Genomic DNA, 17,458 nt, shown 5'->3' on the forward strand with positions numbered 1-17,458 from the left:
GAGCACACATTTGACACACAAGTCCTATAATCCATACTGGCCTTCAGGCTTATAATAACCTTCATTGACTTTTTTTCCCCGCCCTTTTATTTTGGACGCTCTTGTTTTTCGGGATTGCTGGATGTCTTCTAGGCTCCATCTGATTTGTATTCTCTATTTTTATGCTCGTATCCAGGTCATGTGATGGTGAATGGACCAACAACACCCATCCCAGTCAAAGCTAAGCCCTCCTCCACGGACCCCGTCGTTCCTCCCGTCACCATGGGTACGTCAGTCAAAAGCAGTTTCACCAGTCATTGCACAGAGTTTTCCCTCACAAATTATTCAGTAAACTCCGATGGCAGCTCGCCCTCCCAGTCAAAAATCAATAACACATTGTCCCAAATTAGCATTTGGCTTAATGAAGCTTGGGCCTAAGCTTCAGTCAACAAAATGTTATAGGGAAAAAAAAAAGTTAAAATAAAAGACAGGTTGTGACCCACAAGACGAGTGTCCAGGACTGTTATCATAAAAATATCAAAATGCATCATCCCACATTGAATTTATCACATTTGGACTCATTTAGCAAGGTACTGCCACAGCAAGTGTCACAGGTTCCTCTTTCTCCTGGGGCAGTGTTGCTAAAAATGTAAACACTTGTGTATCCATAGGGCACTTTGGATAAAAGCACCCGCTGAATGACGAATGGTCTGTCGAACGCTCTGATAGCTGTAGGCAGAAAGGCCTTCCTAAATGGCTCCGTTTAGCACTTGGGGAGGTAAAGGGTTTTAGCCCAGAGTGCTCTGCTGAGCTGTGAGTACAGTCGGGAAGAGGTGCAGCTCATTGTTTCTGAAAGCAGAAGTTCTTCGCTTCTCACCCCGCTGTGCACGACTCCCTTGTTAGTCTTAAAGGAAAGGCCAAGGGCCAAGCTGGGCTCTTTGATGAGCTGCTTTGGGCCTCTGGAGTGAAGCCAACCCCTTCCCCCCTCAAGGCTAACTACAGTGTTAAAGTACATTTTGTGAAGTACAAACAAGGCTGTTTAAATATGTATTTTTAAAGTTACATGTTCTTCGTTTTACTCCTAAATATGTTTTAAAGTTATTGAAACGAAGGACTTATGCGAATTAATCTCGTTTCCAGGGTCATTTTGCAGCGGTTTGCTTTTTCTCCTTTCTCGCTTCTCTGTCAGGTGTAAATGTGTTCATGCACAAACCGCTTGAATTTACGCAGCTGTTCCCTTCTGACAGCAACGAAATAGTCAGCCGTAATAATCTGACATGTTTATCAGCCCCCCGTTCTGCCTCAGCACATACCCCAGCGTGCCTAGTAAACATGAATTTATAGCAAAATAATGTGAATATTACGAATCATAATGAGGCATAACTAATCATATCTGACATCTGAAACCCGTGCACAGTGGAACGGAATGGAGCAGAATAGGAGCGAATGATCTGCGGCGTTTGTGCACGTCTGAGTGTGCATTTCCCCATGCATGCCCTCCACTGTTTTCATTTATGCAAATTTTCTGTTGAAGGCCATCATTGCCCGTCTCTTGTTGCAGGAGAGCAAACACACACACACATGTGCATTAAATCACACAAACCGACATATGCTGCACCAAATGCTGCAGACAGAGTCCCTTTGTGTACACACGCTGCACATACCTACTGTAAGCAGCTGATGAGGTAGGTGCATGCAGCACAGGGACGCACAGAGGCATACCTAAAGCCTAGTAATGAGATTTGTAATGTGCTTATATCCTTTCTTTCATTCAACAGAGGGATTGAGAGAAGAGAGGGATTAGGCCTGTATTATCACACTCTGTGGAGAGAGGGATGGAGGGAGGGACAGGGCTATGGAAGGAGAAAGGGGTTATGAAAGGAGGACAGAAGGCTCGGGCAGCATATAATCCCTGTATATGGAGAAAACGGGTGTGGTGACAGGTGAGACGCAGATAAATTGATCAAGATATTGGCGAGAAGGGACAATGGGGAAGATATTTAAAGGATTATTGCTATGTAACACTCTCTGATAAGAGAAAAGCAAAGGTCAGTCACATTGGGATATCTCAATTTCACGTTTAATGATAAGCAGTAAGCAATTTGGGTCCCACCACACTGAGGAAAGATGGGATGAAAAGTATTCCTGAAAGACATGGCGAGGGTGTTCTGACAGAGCCTGTTAAGTGCTCAGAGGCCGTTATTTTCTAATTAGGATTTGTAGTCTGAAACGTTCCTTCTGAAGGCTGATTGCTGGTGGTTCATCCATGTTGCAGAAGTACACCTTGTTCCAATTATTATCTGGATTTATTTAATGGAGGACATCTAGAGGTTAATGACCAGATGCCCGCTCTAGGTAGGATGACTAATAAAAATGACAGACTATTTTCAAACTCCCCATCGTGTACTGTATTTCCATTTTTGGAATAAAGCGTAGAAGTAGTTTGTTGTATTATAGTATACAGGAAAAAACAGAAACATGGACTTAAATCCTTAAAATCCCCTTTTTGTTTTCCTCTGCTTGTTTGGTTATAAAAACAGGTTTAAAAAATTCAAACAAAAATGGCTTTTGCTGCTTTTGCTTCTGTTTTAGAGCATTATAATTGGTCTTTGTGAAATTTGAAGATACCGTAGTAAAAAGTAACTTTATTCACTGGCCATGCAGCTGGTTTTAGGGGGAAAAAATGCTTTTCCTGAACTTTACTTCCAGTCAAGTTTTTAACCAGGCTGTGTGTTTATGAATTATTTATAGACAATAATTTGACAGTTACAGCATACCTGACTTTAGTAAAGCACTAATTAGTAATCCCACCAGATCTGTCAATTAAAATGTTCCGAAACACAAACAAACACACACAACAGATTTTTTTGTAGAGAGATGTCAACTTGGAACAAAGGTATGGCATACTGGTTTTATTTTAATTAGGTAATAGCTATGCTCGGGGCACTGCAGCTCAGTCTTATCGGGTCATATTAGCTGCTGTTGTAGAGCAGGAGAGGAATATAAAGGGTACGAGGTATGAAATGACATCAGCCTGAGCAACGGAGAAGGAGTGAGGTGTTTTCAGTGCAGATGACTGTGTGCAGATTGGTCAAAATCAAGCACAGCAACCTGGGAATTGTATCTCTCTGATGGTTTTTGCACTCCTGTGTGTGTGTGTGTGTGTGTGTGTGTGTGTGTGCGCAAAATCTACTCCAGAGCCAAATGTTTTCTAGGAAACTGTGGCATGCATAGGCGCATGCATAGGCTCTGCAGTCCCAGAGCACACGCCCTCATTTTCTCACTGTTCTTGAGATGCGAGGACGTCACAGGCGGTTAAAAACAAAGTTTCTAAGATTTAATTTTTTGTGACAAATGCAACTTTGACAATGAATCATCCAGGCTCCCTTATACATAGATCTCGATCAGTTCAAACGTGTGTTTTCTGCTTCAGCAGCATGACTTCACAGAGCTCATCTACTCTGCCAGTGTGAGCTCATTTTGTGTTTCTACGTTAATGTGTTGCTGTGTGTGTGAACAAATGTATTTGCGCTGCTGTGTGTGCATTTGCGTGTTGCCCATTTTACTTGTGCAGGCAGAGACAATTATAGCACAGATCATTTGTTTTCGGGGATGAGGTACAACAATAAAAGGTCAAGAGCAAGGATTCAACTACAGAGAGAGTGAGAGAAGCAAGGTTGGAGGACATCTAAGCTGGCAGAAAGTACCTCATTAACTAGTGTTTTTGATTGATGATTGTACACAGCACAGCAAAAATAGGTCCAAATTGTGCTTCCAGTATTTTAATACCTTGGGTTGCGCCTGTGTTTAATTGCAACGCAAAGAGGAAAGAGAAAAAGATTAGGATAGGTGTTATAGCAGCGTAGAGCCAGGGCTATGTGATGTTTGTTTTGAGGACCACTAAGCTGTAATAAACTGGAAATGCCAGCATTTGTCTGGAGGATTCCACATCAATTTTTATCTCCTTGTGGATGTTTCTAGCAGTTGCGTTATGTTTCAATGCTCTATGTGACATTATAGTCTTGTGAGCTAACCAGAAACACTTAAACACTGCCAGCATGTCCAGCAGTCATCATCTCCAGTCCCTCTGGGATTAGACCCTGCAAGATTTAAAAAGCACTCTTAATGGATGTGATGCTGTTTTCCTGTTAAGAGTTCATCTGTTAGCTGGAATTTTTGTGTCCCGAAAGACTAAAATATTTCAGTTAATAGATGAGTCGCCATCAAAGTCATTGGTGGTACCAAGAGAAGTATACAAACCAAAATTAACCTCAAAAACTCATTTATGAACACACATACTAATTACAAACTGTTAGATGCTCACAAACAAACCTCAGGCACTAAACATGGTACACGATATACTTGCTAAACATTTATAGCTATTTAGCAAGTATATTGTGACAGGGCGACACGGTACAGCCTGTACAGGCTGCAAGTCAGGGCTAAATATTGACTGCATTGTCAAATTTGCAGAAGCAGAATTTGCTTTTTTGATCCGAGACCTTAAATCAGGGGCACATTCCAGAAAACGAAGGACTGAGGAGGAGGAGACGTGACGGGCAAACTAAGAACCATCCTAGAAGTTGTTAACTCTAAGCTGGCAACATGTTGTACTAAGTTGTTGTACTGTCACTTCTATTTTACTTAAGGTAGCATCTTAGTTTCTATATAAAACCATAGCCATAGGAATCACTGTCAGCAAGAGCAAACCATTTTCTCAAATTGGTGGGTGGTGTGTCTAATAAGCCAGCTGCTGAGCTTATATTCATGACTTCTTTTATAGCTGATCTCCTGAGCTGTGGATGATAGGCGCAGCATTGAGAGATGGCATTACCTCATTAGTAGACGTTATGACAACTGCCAGACCTGCTAATGGCCCAACTTAAGAGAAAACTCCATGTTCATAAAGTACATGTGCAAACTGTTTACTTGTTAAACGGGTGTAAATCAGTTAACTTGCCACATACTGTCTGTTTTTTTAAAGTCGATACACAAAGACTAAAAAGGGGTGCTTACACTGTCTTTACCCTGTTTGAATAAAATGAAACCCTCTTTGCTCTGCACTGCTATAAGTGCAACCCTGTGATGTGTAAATAATTGTTATTTTTCATTATATATATCCATTTTCAGTTCATAGAAGTATTTGCACAGCCTTGTGTGGTGGAATAAAAAAATCTTCAAACATCTGATTAATATTCATCACATAGCGCTATATTACCATTAAAGCTTTTCCTTTTGCTTTCTCTTCAGTGTTGCTCTCCTCATTAACGTGCTCTTTCCCTTTCCCCACCATCAGGTGACCCTCCTGTAGGTTTCCGTGACGTGCTGTTGCGTGATGGTCCTGAAGGATTTGCCAAGGCTGTCCGTGCCCACAAAGGCCTCCTGCTGATGGACACCACATTCAGGGACGCTCACCAGTCTCTCCTGGCTACCAGGGTTCGGACCCATGACCTGAAGAAGATCTCGCCATTTGTCAGCCACAACTTTAGCAACCTTTTTAGCTTGGAGAACTGGGGAGGTAAGCTTCCTGGTCGTCACGTTACGACAGTGGTTCTTAACCTGGGTTCGATCGAACCCTAGGGGTTTGGCAGAGCCTCCGCCGTGACATGCATGGCTCATTTTGTGCACCAGTAAAAAACATCTATGTCTTGAATTTGAAAAAGATCATATTTTGTTTTTCACTAAAGAGGGGTTCAGTGAATGCACATATGAAACTGGTGGGGTTCGGTACCTCCAAGGTTAAGAATCACTGCGTTACGATAAACTTGTCCACTTCTTTTGTTGCCCTTTTCGCCCCTAAAATTTCCTTTGTATGACGCTGAATGAAGTTAAAAAACTTAAACTACAGTGTGAAAAAATAACTGAGCTGTAATGTTTGGTCTCCCATAGGCAGTAGTGTTTTGCTGGCTATCTAGTTAATCAAATCCTTTCGAGATGCTATTTTATTGCATCTCGTCATCAGTGCCTCTCCTTTCTATTCTCCCCGCACTCCTGCTGTGATCGTCATTCATTGCGTCTCTTACGTTTTTCTGGTTTGACCTGTGAAACTTGTGTCACTGAAAACAATCGAATTCTTCCACCTGTTCTTCCAAAACAGAGTCCCCAGCAAGTTCCCTCAATAGACAGTGATTGTACCTTTTGCCTACTCTTCAATGAATAGAGAAAATCACACGTTATTGAAACTTCTTGAAGCGTGCGCAGTCCAATAGTGTCCCTGTATAATATGCAATTACTCTGAAATTGATGCAAAAATGCGAGCAGCATGTTTGAACAGCTGGCTACACGACCAATTATCAGCACTTCTTGATAATGGTCCTGTGTGAAGGGCAATTGTTATGAACCGGTTTCAAAGAGTACATTCATCCCCCCGCGCCCCGTTAGAACATTTAGGGCACGCACATTCACAGGAAGGATATGCCCAGAGAAGCTCTCGAGGTTGAAACATTCAATTTAATGCTAAATTATATAGAAAACGACTGATTGAGGAGATCAGAAGAACAGAGAAGTAAACAACAAATGCCTTTCGCTATTTCAGGTCCTGTTTTAGTGGCCGGTTGGCTAAATGCTGGTGGAAAAAAAAGACATGAAAGAGTCTCTGGTGAAAACTCTTTGGAGTTATAAACCCTTTCTGAGATTAAATTCCTCTTGGAAACTGATCATGGTGCACCAGTTAAGGGAAAAGCAATATATTTCATTACTGTGGGAGAGCACTTTGAGCTGATCTCACATTAAGCAACTGTCTACTTACTTCATGTTTGGACAGATAGCAAAAGTCAATTATTGAGTAGATATTTCAATAAAAAGGGCTTAAATGCTTCCTGGCTTCCATCACCCGGAATATTGTGGTGTTGTTATGAGACTGACCGAAGAAAGAGGATATAAATTCAGTTTGGGTGTGTTTGAGCGGCACGTTAAAGCAAATCTTTAAACAGACTCTGGAAGCTTATAGCAAACTTGGTTTTTCACTGTGAAGCAAATTGTTGAATAGGTGCCAGAGAAGCCTCCTGTCTGCATGTGTCTCATTACACGGCGAAGCTGCTCTTGTTAAGGCACATAACTACTTTTTTTTCTTTATTTAATGTCATTTTTCTATATTTGGCAACACAAAGTACATCCACGTTTCCAGCAGAGGCTGTACAAAAATGCTTTTGAGCATCATTTGCAAACATAGCTTTGCTTCTGATGATCCCAACACTATAATGCGGTCTGTTTCTCACTGTGGTTGTGCACAGCCTCGTGGGGCAGTTGTCAAGCCTTTCAGAAGCTCTGGTAAATCCTTTTTTTAGAAATGGCTTGGACACGTCTGAACAGAACGTTTCGTGTTCCAGAAATGAGGACGATGTCAAACAGTCGAAAAGAGAAAAGACACAGCATGCTTTAAGGCCATTTTTATGGTCAAACATCGAAGAGAACATCCTTTTTCTGAGCAGACAGTTATTGTGGGCTTTAAAAGTCTAAAACATTGACCCATTGGACTGTTTCAAAGCAAGCTGAAGAGTGGAAAGTCTTTGTATAGGTTGAATAGTGTGATGTACATTAAAAAAAAAAGGCCTGGCTACAGCAGTGGCAATTCAAACAATATAGTAAGATCATATAAAGATGGCATTTCCATGATTCTTAAAGGTAGAGTGTGTAATTATGTCTTCCATAAATTAATGCATTCTCATAAATTTAGAATAAATCAGTTAAAAAGGTGCACACAGCGCCAAATCACAACAACAGTTGGCTCTATTATAAGGTAAAGCCCCTACAATAACACAGAGTAAAACTGAGAAAGCCCCAACAATGAGATGACCCCCTTTGAGGAAGTGCTTTGGCGACAGTGGGAAGGAAAAACGCCCTTTTTAACATGTCTGTGAAGGTTCTCAGTCATCCAGGTCATCGTAGTCAAAGGAGCTTGCAAAGAAAAGCGTCTGGACTTCTTTAAGTTACTTGAAGACGTTTCACCTCTCATCCGAGAGGCTTCTTCAGTTCTAAGGTCAAATGGTGGAGAGTCTCAGATATAAACCTAGTGGGAGTTTCCCCCCACGGAGGGACAAAAGGACCCCCTGATGATCCTCTAATCGCCTGAGCCAAGGTGTGAAACTGGGTGTGGGTCCCAATCAGCCAGAGTTTCGGGTGAGTTCATTGTGAAACCTGGCCCCACCTTATCATGCGAATTCCTGAGGTCAGATGGCCCAGGATGTGAGTGGGCGTTAAGGCGTCTGGGAAGGGAACTCAAAACTGGATTATAGATGGCAGAGAGTTGGTGTCGTGTCCATCTGCATCTTAAGGATAAAGGACACTCTTTCGAGGATGCCAGTGTTCACATTTTGGACAGAGAGGACAGATGGTTTGAAAGAGGAGTGAAAGAAGCCATCTATGTCCACTGTGAGCGACCATCTTTGAACAGAGGCGGTGGTTTACGACACCAACTCTCTGCCATCTATAATCCAGTTTTGAGATCCCTTCCCAGACGCCTTAACGCCCACTCACATCCTGGGCCATCTGACCTCAGGAATTCGCATGATAAGGTGGGGCCAGGTTTCACAATGAACTCACCCGAAACTCTGGCTGATTGGGACCCACACCCAGTTTCACACCTTGGCTCAGGCAATTAGAGGATCATCAGGGGGTCCTTTTGTCCCTCTGTGGGGGGAAACTCCCACTAGGTTTATATCTGGGACTCTCCACCATTTGACCTTAGAACTGAAGAAGCTTCTTGGATGAGAGGTGAAACGTCTTCAAGCAACTTAAAGAAGTCCAGACGCTTTTCTTTGCAAGCTCCTTTGGCCCTTTTTAACAGGAAGAAACCTCAAACAGAACCACGCTCAGGGAGCGGTAACCATCTGCCACAACAGGTTGGGGGTGAGGGGAAGAAGACAGGACACGCAAGTGAAGAAGACTCGTATCGGACTCAGTTCCAGAGTAAATAGACGCAGTTAAAACTGTAGATTAATCTGGTATGTGAACTGAATCCAGTTTTTTCCTAAGAGAACAGCGAATACGTCTGACTTTCTCCTCTTGTTTGACTAGCAGTGGGAGTCGGCTTCTGGCATCTCGTCAATCAAAGCTCGTAAAGTTTAGTTTTTTTGTCGTCTAAAGAAGTTGGAGAAATTGAATGTATTCTTACCCGTCTCCCATTTTTACAACTGTAATAGTAGATCACTGAAGTCGGACGTTGAATGTGGGCTGGGAAAGTTTACACAACTGTCAATGCGCTGATATTATGAGCTGAGGAGCATAAGATTGATTTCTCTCTGTTAAGAAAACTTTTGTCAATCACGTGAATTGGAAGAGAAAGGTAATCTGCTAGTGGGTCCTCTTGAGGCCTCAGTGCTTCCTGCGTGATATAGTTATGAGTCAGAGAAAGCTGCACGGTACTCTCATAATTATTTAAACACTTAAAGGCAGATTTCATCCTAAAAAGAGACACTCCCCTGAAAGCTTCCTGTAACTTCAGCGTCTTCTCCATATTAATAATTTAATGTTGATTAAGCCAGTTTTGCAGTAACGACACAGCGTTTAGAGCACAATGAAGAATCTGCCACCAAATATTTTGACACAAGATGTTCAGTTTGGTGCTTTTGCTCGAGAGTGGTCAGTGTTGGTTTCAAACCCAACATCAGGATCTTTATTTTATTTTATTATTTATTTATTTATTTATTTTTGCCCACAGCTTTTTGTTTGAATGCCTCTAAAAATGTGAAACCTCAAAACAAACCTTAAATTCCAGTGATATTTTACTGAGAACTAAGCGACGACTTTACAACCACCTTCGACCACAGCGCTCCTTTTTCGTAGTCCGTCTCATCTTTTGCCATCGAAGCCTTTTTCTGATTTGGGGCGGCGATGCCATCCTTTATATGTGCGAGAGGAAAGCAGCAGTAAGACGGCAGCTAGGTGAAAGCTTTCAGGATAGTATACTCTACCCACCCGCTCATGAAAGGGCGGAGACTTCCCAGGACACAGCAGCGCAACAAAATACAAATGACTACAGATGGCAATAACAATCCTGTTTTAGCTAAAGTGGTCCTGACTGAAAAGATCTCTGAGGTCACATAAGACTTTATAGAAGCAAGTCACTCACAGGCCAAGTAGTGCGTGCCAAGATGAGTGAATTTCTCTTCAGATAAAATATACCGCACCTTTTTCATCCTCGCTGTTTTTAAAATCCAAAGTTCCCAGACTGACTAGTTGCCAGCCTTGTTTCCTCACCTCATATTGATTTAGAGTGGGAAAACAAATTGGACTACGTGCAGTTAAAAGGTTGGCTCTAGCACCCCCACTGTCCCACAGCGGCCGCTTGTAAAAGTACCTCTAAACAGCTCCTCGTAAATCACTTAATAACCACTGGAGAAATGACGACCAGGCCTGCCTTAAGAAGGCGTCCCTGTACAGTGCACTTTTGTTAGAGAGATCAGAGGTGGAAAATATTACTCATCTATGCTAAAGAGAGACGATCGTGTGAATATTGAATTCTCTTACCCTTATTTAATGTCCCTATGTAGGAATGTTTTTGTTTTTTTAACACAGTGGTCTTAGATGGGGAATATTGCTTTCACATGTTTCAGCTGCTTAGAGGCAGAATGAATCATTGAAGAGATTAAGCCTGTGAAAGCCCTTTGAGGATTAAGTCCTTTCCTGATATAGCGTTCCTCCCCACACCAGCAAAGATGCAGTAAAATGAACTGGGTCACATAATGCGTCTATATGGTTCCCTCAACTGTTTTACACTTGGGAAATTTAACAGGTGGGGACACAAAAAAGTAGATTATCAATTGCTCTATGCCATCACGCTGCTATTTGGATCTTGTTCATTAGGTGTCTCGCAGGTTTTTGGGGATGCAAGCAGTTTGTCGGTACGAGCAGGAGAGACTTGACTGCACAAGGGTCGCTCGACCGAACTACAGTAACAAAGTGGAATCTCAGAGGACCTAAAAACGGAATCAATGTTACATCAACGCCGTATTGCGCACACAGGCAAAAACGATAAATGCTGACATTGGTTTGTGTAACTCAGTAATTCACATGGATATTAATCACCCTATTAATCATGTATAGTTGGATCTATTGGTATTTGAACAATGGTACTTTTTTTCCTCTGTATGCCACCACAGTGGATTTTAAATCAGACAATGAAGTGATTGAAGTGCAGACTTTCAGCTTTAATTCAGGGTACTGTAGCACTACAAGAATTTTGATAGAGGGCTTTTTTCTATCTTTGATTTATTTAATTTTTTTGGGGCACACATTCAACTGAATGAAAGCTGCCTCTCTTTCCAAAAAACAACCCAAAACAGGCAGGCTGCAACATTTTCCTGCCCAACGTCCTGCGTGTGAGACCAGCTGTCAGTCTTCATTTGCGTTATCAAATTATCAGAGTACATTCTGCCGTCCCAGATGAATTGCTCACCCAGCATCATGTTTTGCTATCCCACGTGCAATAAAACATTCATACTAGTATGTTTAACATCAGACAGGATTGCTTGAAGTCATTTCCCCTCCAAGCTATTGGTTTAAGAGATGCTGACATTGGTTAAAATCCCCCCATCCCAAATCTCTTTAAAAATTATGAAGAGGAGGGTTTTTCCTTGGCAATCCTTACATCTTAGAGTAAGGAACAAGCACTTATACTTGGTATTCTCTCCGTGTCTAAACATATGAGTGTTCAGAAAATGAAATTTAATGATGACAGTGTTGGATCAGCAGAATATCACTGGAGGCTTCAATATTTCTGGCTGATATGATAAACGGGTATGAGATTCGCTAATCTACTCCCCCAGTAAGGGAAATGAGAGGATTGCTATCTCTCCTTTTTGCGTCTACCACTGCAACATTTCTTAGATTTTTAAAGTGACTTAAAAAAAAATGAATACGTTTGAATGAACAGTATGTGAAGCTATCATCGGATATTTCATCTGAGCAGCCATTACTGTTTTAAATCTGCATGTGTTTGTGGGTAATGGGAGAAGTTTGAAATATTATTTTTTTTGATTTTGAGATCAAAGTCGGGGTGAAAGATGAGACTGGAGATGAGAGCTGACGTAAAGTGTAACCCGTGCGTGTCTGTAGGTGCTACCTTTGACGTGGCCATGCGATTCCTATCGGAGTGTCCCTGGAAGAGGCTGCAGGAGCTGAGAGCTTTGATCCCAAATGTCCCGTTTCAGATGTTGCTGAGAGGAGCCAACGCCGTGGGCTACACCAACTACCCTGACAACGCGGTCTTTAAGTGAGTGACACGCGCACATTTTCAGATAATTCAGGTTTACTATGAATATGTGTATTCTGAATCCAAATATGTCCATTAATCCAGTGATGAATGCCCCGACATGCACGCGTGTCCAGCTTGAGTTGCATTGTCAAAGAGATCTAATGACTATTACAAACCACTGGTGTAGTTTTCAGTATTCAGAGTAAAGTCAGTATCCGGTCATCCAGCTTTGGACAGCTCAGCTGACACTTCGTAACACTGGAGCGGCTTTATCGTTTTCCCCATCTGGCTTTTTTTTTCTTTTAGCTGTGTTGAAAATAGTTTTTATTGATTTGTTGAAAAATAGCCAGCTGCTGCTCCTTCTGCTTTGTCTGTCATTGTGACATTATTCCAGAAATTTTCTCTGTCGTTTCTATGGGAACAACGTTGCTAACTGTCAGGTTCATGCATGCACTTTTTGTTAAATTATTGAAAATGAAATGTATTGTTGTTCTTGAATAATATCACGCAGAGGTGTTTATTTCTAAGCAAAAAGTACAACAGAAAGCATTTCTACTCCAGACTTCAAATTTGGATTAAACCCTCCATCAGACCTGTTCTCACTGATTGTTCAGTGGCATACGTCAGCCTTTTCTCACAGTTTCCCTTCCTTAACAATGGCTTTTTGACAGCTGACCTTCCTTTAAGACCATTTCTGTTGAGGCTTCATCAAAAAGTCATTTGACAAACTGATGCGTGTCTCAGGTCCTGTCAGGTCTTTGCTGGATTCTTTCCCCCAGTTCTTCAGGACATGACTCTCACATGTTCAGTTGCTGTAGACGATCTTTTAGGCGACTTATTCTTATGCTGTCTGCTTATCCAGTTTCATCAAATTTTTTAAGGCAAGGTGTGCCATAATGCAAGTTCTTTGTCAAGTTTTATGTGCAGACACAACACCGGTTCCTCCCTAAAGTTCCTGTGAAATGGTACGGTCTGAAGACTGAACTCAAAATAAGTAAAAAAGCAAAACAATGTCCAACAACAAACTTTCAAAGACCTTCAAAAAGGCTGGAGAACTATTAGTAAAGAACGTTTTAGAAAGGTGTTTGCTTCTTTGGAGGAAGACATTTTAATCATATTCACATATTTTTCATTCTTTTCTGCTCATGATGTAGTTTGGAATTGAGAAATGATTTCAAAATAACAAAATGTGTTTTCTATAAACCTTTTATGAGTTTTGGTTACATCATTTTGTTACAGAATCATCTTTGTAGATTTTGTTTTGTGCACTTGCACAGCTTTTTGAAAGTGAAGGAAACTGAATCTTTTGACCTCTGAAAAGTGAATATACTCCCCACTGCTCATATAAAATTTGCACAGCACTCTTACACCACATTGGCTTTTTAAATTTTTAAGAGCTGTTGCCTAAGTGTCATATATAATTTAGATTTCCCATATCGATAAAAATTAATCAACATACGATGACGCTGTTTTTGACAGCTTTATGAGACGAGCTTCATATTTCATGCTGTTTTCCAACCTTTTCAGCAGTTAGCTTCTTGAAGCTCAGGTTAATGACATTAGGGATGTTTTATAGCTACTTGTGTTTGTAATAATTATGTTATAGCATCTACCCAGCAGTAGTGCACCTACAAAATAAAAGCTGGACATGTCCAACCTAGCCATCCAGCACAGTTGCTTCTCCTCTCGATATATCTAATTGGATGCACCGTACGGTGGCTAGCCACAAACCACACAATTCATTCACATTTAATCAGGTCAGTTGGTTGATGTGTTCCTGTTGTCTCTCGGCATGCTTACCGAGGTACACATCATTGATACAGCTGTATATTAGTAATGCACTTAGGGCCATGAATATTGCACTACCTCCCGACACGCCTGCAGTTCTTTTCCAGATGGATTGACAAGCTTACTTTGTTGATGTGCATGAGTAATATATAATACAAGCTTACACACCTGCAGTGCATACACAAATATTAGAGACTTGATCACACAACTACCCTATCCTTACACGTCTACTCTAACCCTCCTATCCATACACCAATCATTTATCCCCACTCATAACTCCCATTTTTATGCTTCCATTCGTCTCCCTGCATAATACACTTCTTATCCTCCTTTTAACTCCCCCTTTCTTTCTGTTCCTCCTGGTCCTCGTCTCCCTCTTCAGCCTGCATCCCATAGGGAGAGTGCCATCGAAAATTTGCACATCATTGTGATTAATGACTTTGATCTGTTTGCCCGGCTCCCTTTCCATCCCGCTTACACGCTCACTCCCTCACCCGCAATGTTTTCAGTGCAGCAGCTAACAGCCAAGTGACCTAAGCGTCTTCATTAACTAAATCAAATCAAAGAGTAATTCCGTTCTATTTAATTGATTTAAATTCTTTTAAAGGGTCATTTTTCGAGGGAGAGGGATGTGAAATGTTTGCGGCCTAAAGAAATGAAGGGGTCATATGATTGCTAACTCTATTAGGACTTTATGAACTTCTTAACAACAAAACTTATCCTCCTGCATTGCATGAATGATGATCACTTCAGCTCTGAGTTGGATATCTAGGGCAATGCAGTGTTTTTCCATTTGGTGCCAGATAGCATAGACTAGACAGCGCTTGTATACATTGTACTGTATTTCTAAATAAAGACTGGACACAGACGTTTGACAGCTAATCCTCTTGTGGCACAAATGAACACACAATGCGTCTGTTTATTTGCCAAAATAAAAGCTCTCAGTCTGTGTAAATACTGCATTCACAGTAGCACAGCTACAGTACGTGCTCACCCCATTTATGAAAAACCTGATTAAGATACCGAGGCCAAGGCAATAATAGGAGGGATTTACCACTAGCAGCTCGGATAATGAGGCGGCTATACATTTCTCTCCAGTCATTGTGAGCTCCTGTGGGCTGTGTAAGCGCACTTTTCATGAAAATCGTGGGAATATTGTATTTACTCAGGTACAGCAATATTTATGAGTGCTGATATGGAGACGGATATAAACAGCTTATCCCTACCCGGATGTGCACCATTATCTGGAGTACACGGTGCGTGAAGACGAACTCATTATGTATGTGTGAGTGAGGCTGTGTGATAATCTCACAGTGTACAGGAAGTCCTGACAGCATCCATGACCTGATTACAATTAACATTTTAAAAATACTACAGTTTGTGTGGGTCGACTAACACGATCGCCTCTCCCGCTCCCACCCTAAGGTTCTGCGAGGTGGCCAAGGAGAACGGCATGGACATCTTCCGTGTGTTCGATTCTCTGAACTACCTGCCTAACATGGTGCTGGGTATGGAGGCTGCTGGAGCAGCAGGTGGCGTAGTTGAAGCTGCCATCTCCTACACAGGTGACGTGTCTGACCCAATGAGGCAGAAGTACTCTCTGGAATACTATGTCAAACTGGCAGATGAGCTTGTCAAAGCTGGAACTCACATCCTATCTATCAAGGTAAGTAAATAAAAAAAAGGATCTGGGAGCGGTTTACTGCTGCTCAACTTTGGCAGCCGCACAGGCCATCTTTTCCTTCCCTCTGAAAAACTCAGTGTGTGGAAATCCTTGCCAGTTTGCTTCCATAAATAACATAAATAGTATCAGGTGAAGAGCTTTTATGAAGGCTTTCATCTTCAGATGCACACACGCTCTCTTCTTACACCAGCAGTTGTATGTGTAAGTTATGTACATCATGATTGGAGCTTAAACTACAAACTAAACCTTGTCTATCTGTATAACATGGGTTGTGTACAGTGCAACTAGCTCTTGAATGTTGATGGTAAAGCTCCTTTGGCTTGACTAATTCGAGAACTTGAAAAATGACCAATATTTCATCATGTGAGCAAACTGTAATATTCTGCATCTACAGTACTGATCTTTTGCTGATACTGTTACATTTGGTGCCATTAGTATGGAAATGAATGCAATTCAGTGTCCACAGCGTACACACCTCGCACATGGACTTAAAGTGACACTTTGAGTTACTCTCACAAGTGAACTGTTGAACGCAGCTGAAGGTTTTCAGCTTGCTTCAATTAAATTAACTTGTATATTTGAGCTTCTTATCTAAATGAATAGACTGATAATGCTCACAATGAATTAATTTCTTTATTCGGGCATGACCGAATATTTTGAAACGTGAAATGATAAACTCGCACTCTGCCACAGTGTGCACCATCACACGCAGCTGTGACAATCTCATAAAAGGATGGCAGAGCTAATGAGGTTAACTTTTAAAGGAGGAAACAGGCATGTATAATAATTTCTTGAAGTGCAATGATCATCAAAGGGAGCACAACTAAACATCTAAGCTCTGCCTGCAATTTGTATTAATATCAGTTGTAATTTACACTTCATAATGAATGTAGAAAATGTGACTCTTCGTTTTGTTGCGCTAATGAGTGCGTTGCATGTATTCCTCAGACCTATAACCTTTCTCCCCTCCATCTCCCACCAGGATATGGCCGGCCTGCTGAAGCCAGAAGCCAGTAAACTTCTGATCAGCGCTCTGAGGGACCGCTTCCCAGACGTACCCATCCATGTGCACACGCACGACACAGCTGGAGCTGGTGTTGCTGCCATGCTGGCCTGCGCTGAAGCTGGTGCTGATGTAGTTGATGTGGCGGTACGTATTTAACATGTTTCTTCTACGAGACTTAATAAAGTGGGACTTCTGCATAACTTTGATTTAAAATTGATGTCAGAGTCATTATAGGATGCTTTCCATATGGCGAGTGCTAACTGCTATTCGACAAATAATGAGAAAATAATTATTTCAGTCTACACGCCAGTTATCCTCACAACATGAACAAACATTAATTTTCTACCAGTTCCTGCAGTTTGCATTGTGAAATATCACTGAAATTAAAATGGAACTGTTGCTGAAGCCAGGATCATTTCCCTTACTGCGATCACTGACACATGCTGCCAGCATGGGCAGATTCATTATAACAATTGGCTACTATTTGCGGTTTGTGCTGTTCAGTTCCTTTTAACGCCGCATGCAACAACTGATTGCCCACCATGGATCGGTTAAACACCCACTCAGCATTTGTATTCATTGGTTTATCTGTCGATTGCAATAAAGCGTGTTAAAATTACTTTTTCTTTGTGCTTTCATCAGGCGTAACGTTTTGACCACTGATAGGGGAAGTGAATAAATCTGATTATCTCTTCATTACGGCCCCTGTAGGTGGATGGAATATATTACAGAACATTTTTTCCTCAAAGTTGATGTTAGAAGCATAAAAAAATGGACAAGCATAAGGAATTGATTGAGTTTGACAAGG

At 41.5% G+C, this 17,458-nt stretch overlaps 1 protein-coding gene across 2 annotated transcripts in view; it reads left to right on the plus strand.

The window, feature by feature from the left end:
- Positions 1-17,458, plus strand: part of LOC146521716 (pyruvate carboxylase, mitochondrial-like) — a 316,433-nt gene that overhangs the window by 253,766 nt on the left and 45,209 nt on the right. For both annotated transcript variants that reach the window (XM_085149207.1, XM_085149198.1), the window contains exons 14-18: positions 176-265; positions 5,276-5,497; positions 12,034-12,190; positions 15,386-15,626; positions 16,627-16,794. In XM_085149207.1, the coding sequence (XP_085005333.1) occupies positions 176-265; positions 5,276-5,497; positions 12,034-12,190; positions 15,386-15,626; positions 16,627-16,794 (878 nt within the window). The remainder of the gene's footprint in view (positions 1-175; positions 266-5,275; positions 5,498-12,033; positions 12,191-15,385; positions 15,627-16,626; positions 16,795-17,458) is intronic.

The sequence above is a fragment of the Neolamprologus multifasciatus genome, chromosome 3, assembly GCF_963576455.1.
Source record: "Neolamprologus multifasciatus chromosome 3, fNeoMul1.2, whole genome shotgun sequence".
NCBI lineage: Eukaryota > Metazoa > Chordata > Actinopteri > Cichliformes > Cichlidae > Neolamprologus > Neolamprologus multifasciatus.